At 49.7% G+C, this 17,991-nt stretch overlaps 1 protein-coding gene across 11 annotated transcripts in view; it reads right to left on the bottom strand.

Annotated features, from left to right (window-relative positions):
• FNIP2 (folliculin interacting protein 2) overlaps positions 1-17,991 on the bottom strand; it is a 119,737-nt gene that overhangs the window by 51,198 nt on the left and 50,548 nt on the right. For 9 of the 11 annotated variants that reach the window (XR_009533946.1, XR_009533945.1, XR_009533947.1 and 6 more), the window contains exons 2-8: positions 13,126-13,252; positions 9,641-9,769; positions 6,853-6,953; positions 5,785-5,856; positions 3,970-4,070; positions 3,713-3,802; positions 2,111-2,182 (exon numbers count right to left, since the gene is read on the bottom strand). Coding sequence is in view for 8 of the 11 variants with exons in the window: in XM_060114640.1 (XP_059970623.1) it covers positions 2,111-2,182; positions 3,713-3,802; positions 3,970-4,070; positions 5,785-5,856; positions 6,853-6,953; positions 9,641-9,769; positions 13,126-13,252 (692 nt within the window). In the remaining 3 variants the exon portion in view is untranslated. The remainder of the gene's footprint in view (positions 1-2,110; positions 2,183-3,712; positions 3,803-3,969; positions 4,071-5,784; positions 5,857-6,852; positions 6,954-9,640; positions 9,770-13,125; positions 13,253-17,991) is intronic. The other 2 variants (XM_060114658.1, XM_060114648.1) reach the window with 1 other exon arrangement.

Genomic DNA, 17,991 nt, shown 5'->3' with positions numbered 1-17,991 from the left:
ACATGGAGACACGACTGATTCTAGGGATGGGGCAGGACATATATGAGGCACGTCTGGAGCATCCTGTAGTGCCAGAAAGCGAGGAAGCACTACACACACACACGCACGCACACACACACAGGTTAAAGAAACACATGAGCCAATGGAAAGCGCTCCATGGCTTCCATGGCCAAAGCTGGAGCCACGTGAGCGACAAAATAAAGCAGTACTGGGGTGACCTGAAGTGTAAAGTAAGCATTCTGAGTCCATATTGATATGAATGACTGACTGACTGGACGGATGAGGAAGGAGGACAGGCTGCCACGCAGAAGAGCTCCAAGTAGCTGACGCAGGGCCCTGCCCGCAGGAGACGGGGAGAGGCCAGACAGACACTGTGCCAGCCAGGTGACCAGGGCCACCATCAGCGGTCATAACTTACGCTGACAGCACATACCCTTGGTCGGGGGCAATGAAAGTGTCACCAAACCTCCGTGACCTCTCTTCCAAAACCCGGTCCACTCACGTGCAAAGCATCCAACAAATTCCAACAGCTGGCATTCTACACAGTACCTGGCCGCTACTTCTGGAGACTGTCAAGGTCGTCACAAAACACAGCAAGTCTGAGGAACTGCCAGAGCCGAGCAGAGTCAAACAGACATGACAACTGACCGCCCCGTCTTACAGACTAAGATGTTAACGACAGGGGGGCTCCACTGGAGTTCCCCACTACCATCTCGATTGCTCTGCAAGTCTACAGCTGTTCTGAAAAATAAATCTATTGAAGGTATTTTCCCCGGCTCTCAACTCTTCAGACAGGAAGTTACAAATCACAGAAAACAGGAATAAAGCATGTCTGTAGTTTCTCTCCATCTTCCACTGCGAATTCAGGTCCAACAGTCGGAGTCGCCGCTCTGCTCCAGGCCGAGGACCCCGGTCCACACAGTGCGGGCGACGTGAGTGACCAGCCACGGCAGGGGCACGAGCGGCCTCTGGTGGAGGGCGAGCCTCCCAGGGCTGACCCGGGGGGTTCAGAGCAGCTCCCAGGACGGAAGGGGAGCGGAAGGCCCCCGGGGGCCCCGTGCAGCCAGCCCCCCATCTGCCCGGACTCCCAACAGGAGGGCGGGAGCCTCAAAGGAGAGACGGCGGGTTCAGGGGCCGAGCTGCCCACAAAGCCAAAGCTCACACTGGCATCAGCTTCACCTCTGCTCCCTCCTCCCGACAAAGTGTTCAGACCCGGCTGCTACTGACCTTTCACGTCAAGGCAAACGCGGCCCTCGACTGTCCCGCTTCTCAAAGAACAAGGGACACTCGCCTTAGGAGCAATTTAGAGTTGGAAGGAACAGGCTGGGACCTGGGACCCTCTGCTGCAGGGCTTGCACCTGGACACACCTCTCCTCCACCCACAGATACAAAGAAACTATAAGGGACTAAAAATAACTGGGGGCATGCTGCAGTTGGGGAACATTATGGACAAAAGATACAAAGGGACCAAGAAACCCAACCGCCACTTCTGAAGAGCCTGGAGCAAAAGCAGGGCACTGCACGTGCCGCCTGCACTCAGCACCACCTGAGGGGCAGGCAGAACACCTAAGCCGCCCCTCTGGCCTGATCCCTGGACACACCCCTGCCCTCACGCCTTACAAGGAACTAGCTCACCCCGCTCAGGAAGCGAGCCAGCAAGGGAACCTGTCCTTTGTTCTCCTTCCCTCATGCTGCAGCAGGGGCCCCAATAAAGCCTTGCCTCCATTTCTTGTCGGGCCTCTAGTCAATTTCTACTGATCAAGAAGGCCCAGGGCCCTGGTCAGTCCCCACTGGACATGAGGAGAGAAGGGGTACAGGAGACAAAATCTAGAGCATCACGACTCCAGGACAGAAGAAAGAGTGAGCAGGTCAGCGGACAGCCCCCACGGTCGCAGCCAGAGGGATTCCCCTGGACACTATCCTTCCCCTGGCTGGATGCTCAGGACTCAGCAGGTCCCGGGACCACGGGCTCCAGGAGGCTCCCTTCTTTTTAGCGGGGCGCTGCTCGACGTACGTTCATCTCGCAGGAGCCGTCCCTGTGCACGTCACACCCAGATCTCAGAGGGAGGGCTCGCCTCCACGGGCGCTGCGGCAAGAGGAAAGCACGTACCTGAGCGGGCGATGCCGCTGTCCCTGTCTTCACTCTGCCCTCTGCTCGGCATGTCGACCGGGGTGCTGTGCACTGCAGGAAGCAAGGAGACCTGGTCACTGGGCTCGCAGAGGCGGGCTGCTCAGACCACCTGCACTCGCTTTACGCCTGCTGGCGGTGGCCGCACGAGCACACACAGGGAGGGACGGGAAAGCAGAATGCGGTTCAGAGAAGACAGGGGAAGGGGCGGGCAGAGGCCAGCGACCACCTGCCCGCGCCTGTCCCCTGGCAGCACGACAGAGGCTCTTCCAAGGGACGCTCGCCTCTAAAAGAAGCCGAGTCATCAGCTGTGAGGACACTTCACACGACGAGCAGACATCCTCGAGCAGATACGTTCAGCCATTTTCCTCATTAGTAGTAGTTAGATAGCATTTAAGTATTTTCAGTAGTTTCAATGTACTGAAATACTGCAAAATATTAAGTACTTTCAAAATGCTTTATAATCAGTTTCAGCAGTAACTACAGGCAACCTCGAGAAGAGAAAGGCTTGAAAACCATTTCAGGAATTTAAAAAACCCTTCTGTGTTTTATAACCCCTCTCTTGGCAGACAGAAACACTTACATTCATTTTCAAATATCTCTTCCTCCGCCTCTTTTCCATATACACCCGTACACAACGCTACTGTAGAGCTGCTAAGAAAACACTCTAAAGGACTGCAGACTTCTAGGAATGCTTCACGTTGGTCTCAACTGTGTACTTGTTGAGCTACACGGTAGCTCACACGTCGCTACCGTAAGCTTTACGGTGCAGGAGAAGCCCGCAGCTCTGCCTGATTATTATACTTGCCGGCTATTTTGTGAAGCGTGTTTATTTTCACAATTTTAAGGAGAGTATATAAACATGTTATCCTCACCCGGAAGCAGGCAGGAGGGTGTCAGTCAGTTAAATAGGGTGCCTAGCATATTTCAGCTACGGTGAAAAACAGAATGCAGAATACCGTCTGCGGTAAACACAACCCCTCATGTTAGCAATGAAGCCTCCCACACTAATCACGCCAGCCTGCGGCAGACATTCGACAGCCTGGGCTAGAAGGCCAGGCTGGTCTCAGGATGTACCTACCCAGAGATGGAGGTGGCTACACCTGTAAAGAAGCTGGAAAGTGCATTTGAACTACTTAAATGCTACGGACAGAGAGAGGGAGAGGGGGAGGGAGAGGGGGAGGGAGAGGCCGGTCTTCCATGCTCTTGTTAGAGTGACTTTTGAAGACACAGTGCAGGTAAGGGTGCAGGTGAAAAATGGGTCAAAGATGCCACGGCAAAGAGAAACAGTTCACAGCAGCGGAAGAGGCCGAGGAAAATCGGAAGATGTTATCCTCTTAGAAACACGAAGGGCTCATTTCAGATCCAAATTGGCTTACGCCGTGGGGGTATTAGCAGAGACGTTTCCAACAGGGGTTCTGGGGTGGAGGTTTCAGAACGCCAGGCGCTCGGCAGCATTTGGAACTAAACATCTCACGAGCCCCTTGTATTTCTAGAGAGGCGCCCAACAGATTTGTTTCTAAGAACCTGCCCAGGATTTACTAACGTGCGCGGGTCGCACCGTACTCAGCATTCCACACAAACCTGCAAAGAAAGAGGCACTGCGGCTGAGCCGGTGCGGTCCTCCTTCAGCCGCCCCCGGTGGCAGTTTGCTGCCGCATCCCTGCAGCACACCTGGGGCGGAGACACACACGGGGGCGGACAAAGTACACACACAGAAATAAACGCAGATTAAAGATAATGCCACAACAAAACAACACCACAAACTCAAAGAAAGCAAAACGCACACCCACGACGGCAGGACCCGGAAAGCAAGACCCCGCTTACGCGGCAGAGTTTACCTAGGTTACTTCCAGTACGACAGGGACCCAGGTTATTCTGATTTGTGTTCAGTCTCCCCAGGTTAGGATCTTGGTTGATGTATTCGAAGCTGTCTTGCAAGCTAAGTCCAGAGAGGGAAGGAAGGGAGAGAGAGGAGAAAAATCATCAAGGGACGAACAAAGCTGTTTGCTAACAGGTAACTTTTCTTCATGAATTAATCAAGTCTCACATCTACCGAAGAGACTTAAACTTTAGGGGAATTTGTTGCGGGAAAAGACAAGAGAGGCTTTGGGAGGTAGTTCAACCTATAAAACTAAATGACACATTCCAAACAATTTCACAATATAATGTAATGAGGGACACCGAATTCTAAAATCTTCCCCTGGTGACTGACACCTAGGATATGGCTATTCATTTCAAGGGTAATTTTACATAAACCCTCAAAATGAAATTCATTTTAACACCTAGTTAACATCCATGAGCAATTCAGCAACTTTCTTCAGGCGGAGCATGTAACAGAAATTATGATTCTTATAGGAGTTTGATTTCACAACTTCTTAAAAGTTAGAATTACTCATAAACACACGTGAGAGAAGCAGCTTTTAATAATTTATTGTATTTGTTAACAAATGAAATAAAGATTTCGAGGGTAATATAGCATAATGAAGCCAAAATAATTTTTACTTAAATCTGAGCTTGATATTTTATTAGAGGGAGTTAGTATAATAAATGTTCAGGTACTATCAAGGGTCAGAAAAATAATACCTCACAAAAAAATAAATACCAATTCCTATACTGGCTTACGTCATGACAATCCAGTGTTAAATGCTCAAAAAAGTAAATTCATTATTCTGTTGAAAAGTAAGCAGGCGTACTCAAAGGTACCCAAATTTGCAGAGGAACATACTTTTAATTTCCTAGGATTGTAAAGAATAACAGCCTTCATTTGACCCCTAAGAATACCCCTTTAATTTACAATAAACATTTCTTCCAACTTACCCAAGTGTAATAAACGTTCTGTTGTTTTATTCAAAAAAGAAGTACATGAAATATTTCTGCTTGAAAAATTCAAAATATACAAACAATTGTGCCAGAGTAAGAGTTAAGTTAGACATTTAAGTATTCTTAGTCTACACAGAAGTGTAAAATTAAGAGGGGGGAAAAAAACTCAGGAGTGAAAATCAAAATACTGCCTAGCCTGAGTCCCCACCGACCACAGAGGTTACACGGATGGCTCAGACAGACGATCCCTCCTGCCATTCAGGTGTCTCTCAGCTTGGGAAACTCACCCTGTGCCTCATTCCTTCAGAAATAAATAAACGAGCGGACTGACAGGCGAGATTTTTTTGTTTAGTTTTGTTTTGCTTTTGTTTTGGTTTTGGCCGTGCCACGTGTGGGATCTTAGTTCCCCGACCAGGGATCGAACCCGGGCCTCGGCAGTGGAAGCGCACAGTCCCAACCACTGGGCCGCCAGGGAATTTCTGAGATTTTTTTTAATAAGATGAAATAATATCCTTTTCCCCTTCACTTTTCATCTCCCAGGGAATGAGAACATGGTGACTGGCAGTAGGAACAGAGTGGGTTAACAGGTGAAGACCCCCAATGTATGTATGTAGACCATCACTTGTCTTTAAGGCCACCTGCTAAGGTCCAAGGCCTCTTCATACTCACTATGTATTGGACAAAGGCCACCTTGAAAACCCCTTTGTTAATGTGGACTCATCCTGCTTCTCAGCTCAAAAAGCCTTATGGCCCTCAAAGAATGACTCTATCCAGAAACAGCCACTTGGAAAATTGGGGGGATGGGGAGGGGAGGGGGAAAATCCCACACTTACTTATTTGTACTCCCACAGAAGCTGCCCATTCTGGCGGAGAAGACTTTACTAACCATCAGCTGTGGAGGAGAACTGGAGAAAAAACAAACGGACAGAAGAGGGAGAGATGCATGGTTTTTTTTTTTTTTTTTTTTTTTTTTTTTTTTTTTAAACTTTTCCTGAAGCTTTTGTTCATTTCTCTTATTTTACAGAAAATGAGATGTGCATTTTTCAAATCACTGTATCAATGGGGTGTCTAGATTTTTTTCTAATTTTATCATTTTAAAATCCCAAGAATGTTAAAACCCTGAAAGAGAGCTATGGAGACATTGCCGGGGCCATTTTCCTTGGGAGCAAATATTTCAGATGAACAAACTTTGCTTAGCAGAAATATTGCAAAGCAGAAGTTTGTTTTTTTCTCAGGTTACATTTTTCACCTGCCATGTGGCACAGATGAACAGACAGAAGGTTTATAAGTGCAGGAATGGGAAAAGGCTTCCTTTCACACATCGTAGAGCTTGTGCCTCCAGCGAGTTAAATTCTATTCTGACATGCGGATAAGGAACGTGTTCTTTAATGTCATCACATTCTGCTTTTTGCAGAAACTTTTATTCTAGACACCATTCCCTAGAAACAAAAATAAAACTCGGCATGCGTTCAATAATTTTAAAAAATAAGAAAAAATATGTATCTCAATACAAGGAAAAAATCATGACAAATTTTAATCTGAAAATGGAAAATCTGTGAAATTTTGACTTTAAACTTTAAACTTAAAATATTTGAATAACTCTGATTAAAAGTATTGCTATTACTAACCTAGCAGATATTCAAAATGCTTTGGTATGCATTTTTCACTTACGGTACTTAGCTAAAGCTCAGGATTTTGTCCTGCTAAGCTGATTCAAGGTCAGAGTGATGCAGAAAATGTCAGACTATTTTAACTGCTAAAGATATATAAAAGATATCAAGTGCCAGCAAATATGAGATGACAAAGCTTAGATTATTATTCTACCGCATAACTTTTTTGCGCATGTTTGTATGGAGTCATCATCCCCAAGCCACGTCTCACAAGCAGTGGCCCGAACTCACCGTATGTAGTGAATCTTCAGGGTGGAGCCTTTGTAGCTCATGGCGACCGAGCCGAACATCATCTCCCCAAGCATGTTGACATCAGAAGCGGGTCGTGTGTACTACCAGACGTGCAAGAAACCAAAATCGTGTCGAGTACAACACAATAGAAAATAATGTGCAATTTTGTTGGTAATTAGAACCATTTCTCAAAGCAGCAACTGATCATTTTACGATCTTAATCTACAATGGTGACTGCCTACTTTTTTCCCCAAATTATCACTAATGTTCACGATTTCTTCTTGATACACTATATCCTGGTACAGGATGCAAGCGCTTCACCAGAGTTCATTTTTAATCTGGTCATGAGAAACCACGACTTTCATCGTCTCCATTTACAAAGTCTAAATAGAAAGATTAAGTGATGGAAGAGGCAGAGTAATTCCTCTTGATACTAAGAACACATCCTGAAGTGAAATATAGCTCAGGGTTATCCAACCAAAATCAACGTGTGGAACAAAAATGCCAATCGGTGTGGGCAGGGTTTCGTGGGTCCAAAAGATAACGGACAGTCTGGTCACCCCAAAGTTTGACTGAAACATTTTAACATTTTTTGACCCCCTAGCTTCTGACCAGTCTTCGGCATCCCCTTGTCACCACAGAGGGTGGACGGCACCTTCCCCCATCCCCCGCTATTCAAACGGCTCCTGTCACAGCCAACGGGCACTTCCTAGTTTGCTTTATTAAACGTCTCATGGTATCTGATGCACATAATTGCTCTCCTTTTTATATTTTTTAAATTACTTTTAATTTTTTTTAGAAAGGCAGACTGTCACGTGCAGCACCTCATTTGGATGTGTCTGGAGTCTTGGAAGCTCGACTACCCTACGTTCTCCTACAAATGGACCCTGAGAGCTTGTCTGGAGGTTCTAGCAGGGGAGCGCAGCTACTCGTATACCCTTGACCGAAGAACGGTCCTCCTCTATCGGGGAAGGTCGTCCTCTCCGACCGAGCACGCAGCTTCAGGAGGGACACACCTGGAACAGTGAGGGAGGAAGGGGACACCCGCCTAGCCAGCCCGATCGGCCGAATCAACCCTGGAGATCAACGGGGTGACAGACGTCACAGCCAGATCGCCCTCACACCCTGCTCTCCCTTTTAAATCTCTACCTTCCCAAGTCATCCCTTAGACAGGGTTGTTCCTCAGAGGGCCCTCCTATCACTGTCTGCGTCCTCAACCACCGCTGTGATTCCGGTTATTCCCAACAGGATCCCCCAAACCTTCATCTCAGGGCCCGGACTCCCCTGGAGCGCAGGCGGCTGGAAGCCAAACGCCCTCACTCACATGACGTAACACTGTGCGTACTGTGAACCTATGATGACACACAGGTGCCTGCGTTTGGATACAGGATGCTCAGTTCCCACTGTAAGTGGCGGTGACACACGCTGAGGATGGATGTGAGCATCAACCAAACCAGTGCGCACGACACCCGCACGGCCTGACCGAAACCATACCTCCATCTCCTGTGACCCAGGCCATCAGCCAGACTCTCTGCTGCCTCGCTTTCTACCCAAGCAAAACCATGGCAATCAGCCTTTCAACTCCAAATCCACACGCATACACGTATATATCCATACACACGGACACACATATACACACCTACTTACACCTGCTCGCAAAGGAGAAAAGAGGAACAGACATCTATCCGCCTGATTTAACGAGCCTCCTACCAACCTCTTCTCACTTCCTGCAGACAGAAACTAACAGGCTTTCACGTTCTTTATGAATAACTTCCACCCATCACCTCCATTTCTGAACCTGCTTTTTCTTGGGGTACAAGGTCCACGTGCCAACTGCGATTCTCAACTCGCTGAAAATTTCACTCTATGCTGTCGTAACCACATACTGCTTTGAGAGCCGGCAGCTCTGTGGAATAAGGGCAGATGCACAGCAGCGATCCCGACTGTGAAACGAACAACGTTCTATACACCTGTGGCTGCTGGTATACATCTCCCTGGCTTTGCTGTGTCAGCAACACGGTAGACAAAATTCCTCACAGCTCCAAAAATAAAAATAAACACTCATACATCCTCCATCAAGCAGTATCCTTCTGCTATTCAATATTTATGAAACCTCTTTCCTTGTGCCCAGCTGGCCGATATTTCTCAATATACCAGCCCTTCACACTTCACACTCAAGTTAGGTCTTGCCTTTCCATCTGCTCCTGTACAAGGCTTTCTTCCTTCTACTGGCAAGTGTTATTTTCTCAGGATGACAATATTCATCCCCAGAATCCTCAGAGCTCTTAGAAAAAACTGGAAAACACATGTGCATCAATCTGGTTCTGACCACCAAGGAAGCAAAACAGGAGGGTTTACCTCCTTTGCAATATTTCTCTTCATTCGGTGTATGTTACACTGGCTCACTGCTGCTCCATTATAGTTTTTATCAAGAGAGAAAGCCAAAGTGTGAGCACAGCACTGGCCTGAAACACCTGAAAAGAGCACGTTTTTTTTGGAGGGGGGGGTTTGTTTATTTGTTTCTTCTATTTTTATGGGAGTAGGGTTGATGTACAACGTTGTGTTAGTTTCTGCTGTACGGCAAAGTGAACCAGTTACACGTTATACACATATCCCCTCTTTTTTAGATTCTTTTCCCATAGAGGCCATCACAGAGTACTGAGAAGGGTTCTGGATACTTAGTCTCCTATCCCAGGGACAGGGCCCTCAAGCAGCCATTATCCCCAAGGAGAAATGGCAGTAAATGGCTTCAGCCTATGGGGTATTCCGCATGCAAGGGTGGTTGTACCTGGTACTTTGGAAGCTGGTCCTTGGCATGTGGTAAAGATCCCCCGGAAGAGCCGTGGGAAGAGAGGCTGCCGCTGCCACCTCCTTGACAGCACTTGGCTGGCGTTTTCATGGGGACGTCCTCCGTTTTCTGGGTGAAGAGGGAGAGGAGGGTAAACAAACCACCACCGCTGAGCGTACCAGGCTCCCCAGCACACGCTCACTGGGGGCCCCTTTCTCACATCGTTCTGTTCTGTTGAGCCTCAGCTGAATAGAAAAACTGGGGTGTTGTTGTTTTCTTTTAAACGAGGACAAAAGAGTAGCTCCTGTGAGTCTATAACATTTGGAAGAGGCAGATGCTGAGAAGGGTGATACAGGTGGTGGGTTATGTATTAAGACTATTCCCTTTATTTTATTATTATTATTATTATTTTGGCCGCACGGCTTGCAGGATCTTCGTTCCCTGACCAGAGACTGAACCCAGGCACCCTGAACTGGAAGCGTAGAGTCCTAACCACTGGACCACCAGGGAAGTCCCCAAGAACTCTCTCTTTAAATTATTCAACTCTTATTGACGTTTCAATTCATATTTTAAAATCATCGATGAGGTCTGACCTCTGTTCTGGTTGTTTGAGAGTTTTTTAGTACTATGTAGAGTCATACTCTATAAAATTGATGAGGATACAGACATTGCTTCACATTTAAATGTTCCCCAAGCAAACGGAATTGAGAAGGCAGAAGTATTTATTCATTTGGAAAGACCAGCATGTGCTTTAATGACACACCTCCCCCCGCACGGCTTTAGAGAAAGTCATGAGGTCAAGCTTGTGAAAGATGAGGGCAAAATGCTGGAACAGGGGCTCCTGTGATTACACAGCATGTGAGGCAACACAGCCTTCAAAGGTCACGGCTTGTAGAGGATTAGCTACTACACGTTCCCTACGTGGAGCTCATGGCAGATTTTTATGACAGTGACACAGAGGCATAAAGATACACCTTCACTAACGTTTCCCTTCCTCCTAGGCCAAGATACACTACTCCCTACAGAAGGAGCCTGTACCCTCCGTGATACACTGTTTCTATCCTGAGTCTTCTTTGCTTTTTTGTGTGCAGCTTTCCTTGGAAAAACATGAATGCAAGTGCAGCTTATCTAATCTCCAGTGTGACAGTCACACTGATGGTCGAATGCAAATGCCTGCAGTCACGGGCCTGCTGCTGACTCCTGACATTTTGTGCCTGCCCAGGGGATGGGGGCCTGAAGATGGGGGAAGAACAGAAGGGGAACGGGGAGACTGCCCCCAGCGGTCGCGGGCAGGATGGCGATCCACGGCCCTGCAGGGCCCAGAGTGACATGCGGTCCACACCCGCCCCACACTGCTGGGCCCACTGGCCGCGCCGTCCACAACTGGCCACAGCTCCTGGTACAGTGAGCAGAGCCCCCGCTGGACTCCCTCTGCAGCCTCAGGCAGTTTCCAAGCCTCCCCGGGCCCAGCTGCCTCTGTGAGGAAATGAGTGCATCCCAGGAAGCTTCTGTCCCAGACTCCAGGGTCATCATTGCTCCTACAGACAGGATTCCGGTTATTTTTGCAAACCGGTGAGAATTTTTTCCCTCCACCTGCTACCACCATCAGGAACCCTAGTGACGGAGCGTGGGTGTGCAACTACACCATCTGTGCAAGGCCTCGGGGAGACAGGAAGTGATGTGGGAAAACAGGGGGAGGCCGTGTGCGGTCCACCATACAAAGGGCCGAGTGCTGGCTCACCTGAACTAATACCAACTACCATGGAAGCCTTCGGGGAATCACCGAGAGATTTCTCATGCCCCCTGCTCCAGCCACCCACCTAACAAGCCCAGCAACGGCTATAATGATTATCTACCTGGCCAGCTTCCACATGAAAGCACCACAGGATCCGCACAGCTAAACTGCCTTTAACCAGACACTTCCATCCTGAAGAAACGACCATATCAGAAGCAGGACGAGACCTCAGCCCTGACGAGACAGAGACCCTGACATAAACTATTCAGCTACTTAGCTGCACATTCTCTAAACTGCCAGGATTCGGTCAGTACAGGTATCAGGTGAAAAGAAGGAACATGAAAAGAGGGAACACAAAGGGATTTATTTAAGTTGTAGACATCTGAATAACTGTTGAAAGGTGACAGGAAGTACACTGGATGGCCACCCTGAAGACTCACAGGGTGGACTGGACCCTGCTCCTGCCTGGACACATCACTCTACCTTTCCCATTCTGGCTCAGAGGGATCGAGAGCTGCTCTGTCCCCACTTTACCCACCCTCAGACCCCCACGCCCCCATACCACCACCACCAGCACATCACCTCCGTCACCGCCACCCTCACCTCCATCACCACCATCACCTCCATCACCATCACCACCACCACTTCCATCACCATCACCTCCGTCACCATCACCTCCATCACCATCACTTCCATCACCATCACCACCACCACTTCCATCACCATCACCTCCGTCACCATCACCTCCACCCTCACCTCCATCACCACCATCACCTCCATCACCATCACCACCATCACTTCCTTCACCATCACCACCACCATCACCTCCGTCACCTCCACCCTCACCTCCATCGCCACCATCACCTCCATCACCGCCACCCTCACCTCCATCACCATCACCTCCACCACCACCACCTCCATCACCATCACCACCATCACTTCCTTCACCATCACCACCACCATCACCTCCGTCACCATCACCTCCACCCTCACCTCCATCACCACCATCACCTCCATCACCATCACCTCCACCACCACCACTTCCATCACCATCACCACCATCACTTCCTTCACCATCACCACCACCATCACCTCCGTCACCATCACCTCCACCCTCACCTCCATCGCCACCATCACCTCCATCACCTCCACCATCACTTCCATCACCATCACCTCCATCACCACCACCACCCTCACCTCCGCCATCACCACCATCATCATCACCACCACTACTACCCCCACACCGCCCTCCACTATAAAAAGGAAATAAAACTTCCTTGGTCAAGCAGGCTTGGGTTGCAGGCCCTTTTGCAGACGACAGTGCATGTTAGCACCCTGCAGCCCCGTGGCAAGGAAAGCGCTCCAGTTTTGTCTAACCCAGCGCTATGTATCACCTCTCACTATCTATAGGTAATAGCAGACCTTCCCTTCAGGCGAACGCTTCATGAATTTTAGCATTCTCAGTTTTCCCATTAACAGCACACACCGTTAACGGCACATTCAAATCCTACTGGATTGCAACTTACCAGCAAATTCGCTTCTGGTAACATCTAAAGTACGATGCTTAGCATCTGCACGATGACTTGCTAACAGTCTCACCTGTGTATATTAATAAGAACGCAAATGGGGTGGGCGGAGGGACCTCTGCCCGTGTTTCCTCTGAACCACTAACGGTGCTGTGCGATTCAGCCCAAAGAGCAGGCAATGGACTAACAAACACAAAGGAGGAAAGCAAATCCGTATTCCCTACCTGAGTTGCCACCTCCTCAATCTTGTGGACAGCTTTAGAATCAAACAAGACTTGTCTGCCTCTCCTTTCACAGTCCTGGTAAACTATCAGGCGAATCTCGTTCAGGTCCAACTCCGAACAGGACCAACTGTGGATTCACAAGAGAGAAAGAAGTCGTGTTAGTGGCGACGCTCGGGATGGTCGAGGAGAGACAAGTCTCCCAGCCGGTGTCCGCCCGCACACGGGAGCCCCAGTGTGCAGGAGGCGCGATCCCCACAGACTCGGGCACACGGCCCTGTCCGTGGACTCCGATGGGCCAGTGCCCATGACCAAGGCTAGGAAGGCTCCTGAGATGATAAACCACTGGAGAGGAAGCTTCTCCTTCCGAAGCGACTTTGGGCAGAGACGTCAGGTGGGAGCGGCCAGGGCTGTGGAGGGAGCTGAACCCGGCACCTGGGTTCTGGGGGCGTCACCGCTGAGGTCGGAGGCTCTGGAGCGTTCACGCCTCTGCGCCATCGGGCCAGGAACCTGCAGCCAGTCAGGGGAGCCATCGCTTTTCCTCTCCCACCCACCCAGGCCCAGGACAAACAGAGAGGGATCACATCTCCTGAAACTTAGCCTTTTCTTGTATCGTGGCTGGTCTGACACAGAAGTTTGGAAAACCAAGTGCATCACGGTACAGCGTCTGAATGGCGGACAATGACCATCAGCGATAAAGCCAACCAAAAGCCACTGGGACAAAACTGCTCTGAACGCAGGTTCGTTCTCAAGCAACAAGTGAAATCAGAACGTGAGGACTAAGAAAGGGCAACCATCAAAATGCACTGCTCTGGGCATCTTCAGTTATGTGTCTGTTAACCGGTCAACACAGATCTGAGTGCCTGCTGTGTAACAGTCCTGTGCTCGAAGCTAGAGATTGAGCAGTTGTTTAACTAAGCAGACTTGGTCCCTGCCCTCAGGGAGGACGCAGTTCAGTGCGCAACACTGGGCGAGTTGCCACGTGTAACTACAGATGTCCAACTGCGAGAAAGAAAAGGATGTGGTAAGACTCATATTTTCAGGTTTAAGCGGTGGCAGGGAGGGGCAGGGAAGTCCCTAGGATTTAAGGAAGGGACATTTAAGCATGACTTGAAGAAGTAGGAGTTAAAGAGAGATAGAGTGTGGGAATGAAGGACACAGCAGGAAGAGGACGGGACGGGGGAGATGCATGAAAAGACAGGCAGAGGGAGATGGCGAGCTGCAGAGGGCGGTGGGCGGGCGGCAGCAGGGGCCAGCTCATCCCTGAGGGCAGGCAAGCAGGTCGAGAAACTCAGCCTGCACTTTCCAGAGGTCAGTTTGCAGCTCTAAGGAAAACGCGGCTGGGGAGGATTAAGACCAGAAGCAGGAGGGCCACGTAGAATTTACTCTTAAGAGTTTGGGGCCTTCAAACCAAGACTAGAGTGACAGCAACCGAGGGGGAGTGGAGGGGACAGGTACCGGCGGCAGGTTCCGTGTGGACGGAGGCCAGCGGGTGCCAGGCGCTGCGAGCACAGAAGAGGAAGGTGGTGACAGACGGAGAGTTAGAGGACAGACACCATCACACTGTACAACTAAGAGATGGTGTAACAGTGAAGTCAGACACGTGTGGATACAGATCCAAACCCTCTGAGATCACGTTTCTCCATCAGTGCGACGGAAATATTAACACCAAGCTCACAAAGCTGCCGTAGGAATTAAATGAAAGTGCTTTACACAGCGGCTGACACAGGTAAGTGCTCCAAAATGCTAATAATTACCTAAAGAACTGTTCATGCTAACGATATTTTAGAAACATCGCTACAGCATCTGGTCCCCAACCACGAATTCTGCATCACTGGTCCTTTCCTTTTCAGGCTGTGGTAGTGAACACAGAACACATGCTGTTCAGGGAGCAGATCTGTTGTCTTAAATCCTAGCCTCCAAAACATCAAGTTCTGGTTGCACCTTCTCAACAGCCTGTGCTCTAAGCTGCCAGGCCCAGCACCCTTGGTGCTGGTTTTGATACAACTCGGCAAGTTTGTTTTAGAAGTCGTTCGTCTCCTGCTCTTGGTCCAGGCCTGGCTGGCTGGACAAGTCCCCCTAACCCCACCTGGGCTGCACAGCCGGGGCCTGTTTTTTGCCGTTGCGAGCTGAGAGCTGACCTGAGGACCGAGTCACCAGAGGAAGCAGAGAGGAGCCGTCAGCCAGCTCTCTGTCACCCCAACCCGACAAGTCCCGAAGCCTGTGCCTGGAACCATGACATTTTACACCAGGTCATTAAAAACACCCTCTGCAATGACTAAAGCACAGTACACAGGTCGAAGTCATTAACAGCGAAAAAGCGACAAAGATTTAATGGCTTTTTGTTTTCATGCTCAATCTGTTTAGCCCCAACAATGACATTTTGTCAAAACAGAGTTACCATTTACAAAACAACTTGCTCAGTCCTTATTTCTGAGGGCTAACGGTGACTCAGATGTCAGTCGAACTGAGGACAGCCCGTCTGGAAGAGCTAAAATTTAATAATGATCACAACACCCTAAAAAACATTTCACGTTATCTTTCCATTTAAAAAGATGAAAAGAAAAGACGTGGGAAAGGAAAACCATGTATGTCAGATGGTCCAACTTTTTGACCATCCGAATACTTTAAAAAGCATTTTCTGGGCTTCCCTGGTGGCGCAGTGGTTGAGAGTCCGCCTGCCGATGCAGGGGACACGGGTTCGTGCCCCGATCCCGGAAGATCCCACATGCCGCGGAGCGGCTGGGCCCGCGAGCCATGGCCGCGGAGCCTGTGTGTCCGGAGCCTGTGCTCCGCAACGGGAGAGGCCACAGCAGTGAGAGGCCCGCGTACAGCAAAAAAAAAAAAAAAAAAAAAAAAGCATTTTCTAAAATACGAGGAAAACTCTATTCCCCTTTTGCACACGAATAGCGTCACTGATTTAACACCTAACTGTAATTCTGGCGGCGGCGTCCACCCCACCCCTCGCCCCCGCCCGTCTCTGACCTTAGTAGAGGGAGTCACAGTGGAGTCACCCGGGACGGGAAATGCAGGCGGTTAAACGATGCTTCCGAAGGAAGCAAGCTTGGGTACCACCTGGGCTCGGGTCCTGCTGCGCGTCACGAGGATGACAGGCGCTCGGGTGCGGACCCCCAGCACGCCGCGGGCTCCTCCCTGCCACCGAGTCACCCGTGGCCACAGCCATACATCTTCCCTTCGTGCCCACGCTCACCCCAACCCCCAGCCATGGTTCCTGGAGCTTGGCTGAGGGCAATTCTCTGCAGGATTGCAAGAGGCTGAAAGACGAGCCTAGGGCCTTTGCTGTAAAATATCTGGCTACAGCTGTAAAGACACTTACTCCCATCAGAAACATCTTGTGTTTTGGCTTTTGTTGAAAGCAAGGGAAGAGCACTGCCCCTGGCCTCGGGGGACACGGAATTATTTGTCTACTTTATGGTCACAGCTGTACGACCTGAGGCACAAGAAAATAAGATGGTTTGTCTACCCTTCCCTACTGTAAAATTTAAACAGAAGTACTTAGATAGACCCTTTCCAGTTTTAAAATTCCATGACGTGAAGATTTGCCCGGCTGGAACTAAACCAGATCTCATTTCTGGAATTGGTCATCAAGAGCGGGAAGCGAGGGACTGAAGTCTCAGTCACTTACCTGAAAGGTGACAAGCAATAATCGTTCAAATGATTTTAAGTAGAGAAAACAGAATCGTCTTTAAGGTAGATGTAACCATGTGTTGCGGCTGAATTGTGTCCCCCCAAAAGAGATGTCCAGTTCCTAATTCCTGGCACCTGTGAGTATGACCTTGTTTGGAAACAGGGTCTCTGCAGATGTCATCAAGGCGAGGTCATCCTAGATCAGGCTGAGCCCTGATCCAAGGACTGGTGTCTTCCTAAGAGGAGGGAAATCTGGACACAGACACAGGGAAGATGGCTGTGTGATATCAGGGGCGGAGATCGGAGCTATGGGCGACAAGTCCAGGAAAGCCAAGGAATGCTGGCCCTTGGGGGGTAGGGGGTGGATACTACAAGTAAGAAATGTCCTTATTCCTAAGGAACTTGAAGAGGCAGGCACGCGGGTAACCAGGGAAAACAAGAGGACCAGGCACAGGAGACGTGCCCGGTAGAAGCAGCGTCTGGACTGGAAGGAGTGAAGCGTGGCCAGGCTCGGGCGTGGCGGCGAGCCGGAAGTCGCCGCAGGCCGAGGGCAGGGCACAGGGCCGCGGTCGAGTGGCACGGCGTCCAGGGCTGGGCGGCTAGGCTAGGGCGCTTGCAGCAGGACCGCACAGAACTGGGAAGTTCAGGACTTCCGGAGCAGGACCCTGACTGCTACGTCAAGGAACGTGTGTCCGCTCCGCAAGCAATGGGGTGTGTGCCATTCCAGCCTCCTCAGAGAGCGACTGACGCCATCAGACCTGTGCTAGGAGAGGATTGAAGCTGCCTGAGAAACCACCTTCTGGGAAATGGAGAGGGACCCTGACCTGTGCAGCCAGGGTTTCCAGGCCTCGAGCTGGCAAGGACCAGGCCGGGAGGTGTCAGGTTTGCTGCAGTGATTTGTCCCCCGGGACCTGCAGGGTGGGCATCTGATTCCTCCCCTGAACATTTGCAGGAATCAGGCTGGAAGTGGGCTCAGTACGTCCGGTGGAACCACGGTCTATGAGAGAAGAAGACCTCAAAAAAATTCTTCCTCTGGCTCTCACGCAAGGAAACAAAAATAGTCAAAGTCAAGTTCATGGGCGGAGTTGAAAGACCGTCTTGTGATCTGAGAATGTGAATGTATAAAGAATCAGTTATGATAGGGAACTTTAAATGGTCCAAGAAAAAGGAATATGAAACACCACAGAATCAACAAAACCAACAATGATGATCACAACAAAG

Source organism: Mesoplodon densirostris, chromosome 1 (assembly GCF_025265405.1).
Source record: "Mesoplodon densirostris isolate mMesDen1 chromosome 1, mMesDen1 primary haplotype, whole genome shotgun sequence".
NCBI lineage: Eukaryota > Metazoa > Chordata > Mammalia > Artiodactyla > Ziphiidae > Mesoplodon > Mesoplodon densirostris.
The sequence above is the reverse complement of the archived record's forward strand: the minus strand, read 5'-3'. Positions and strand labels throughout refer to the sequence as shown.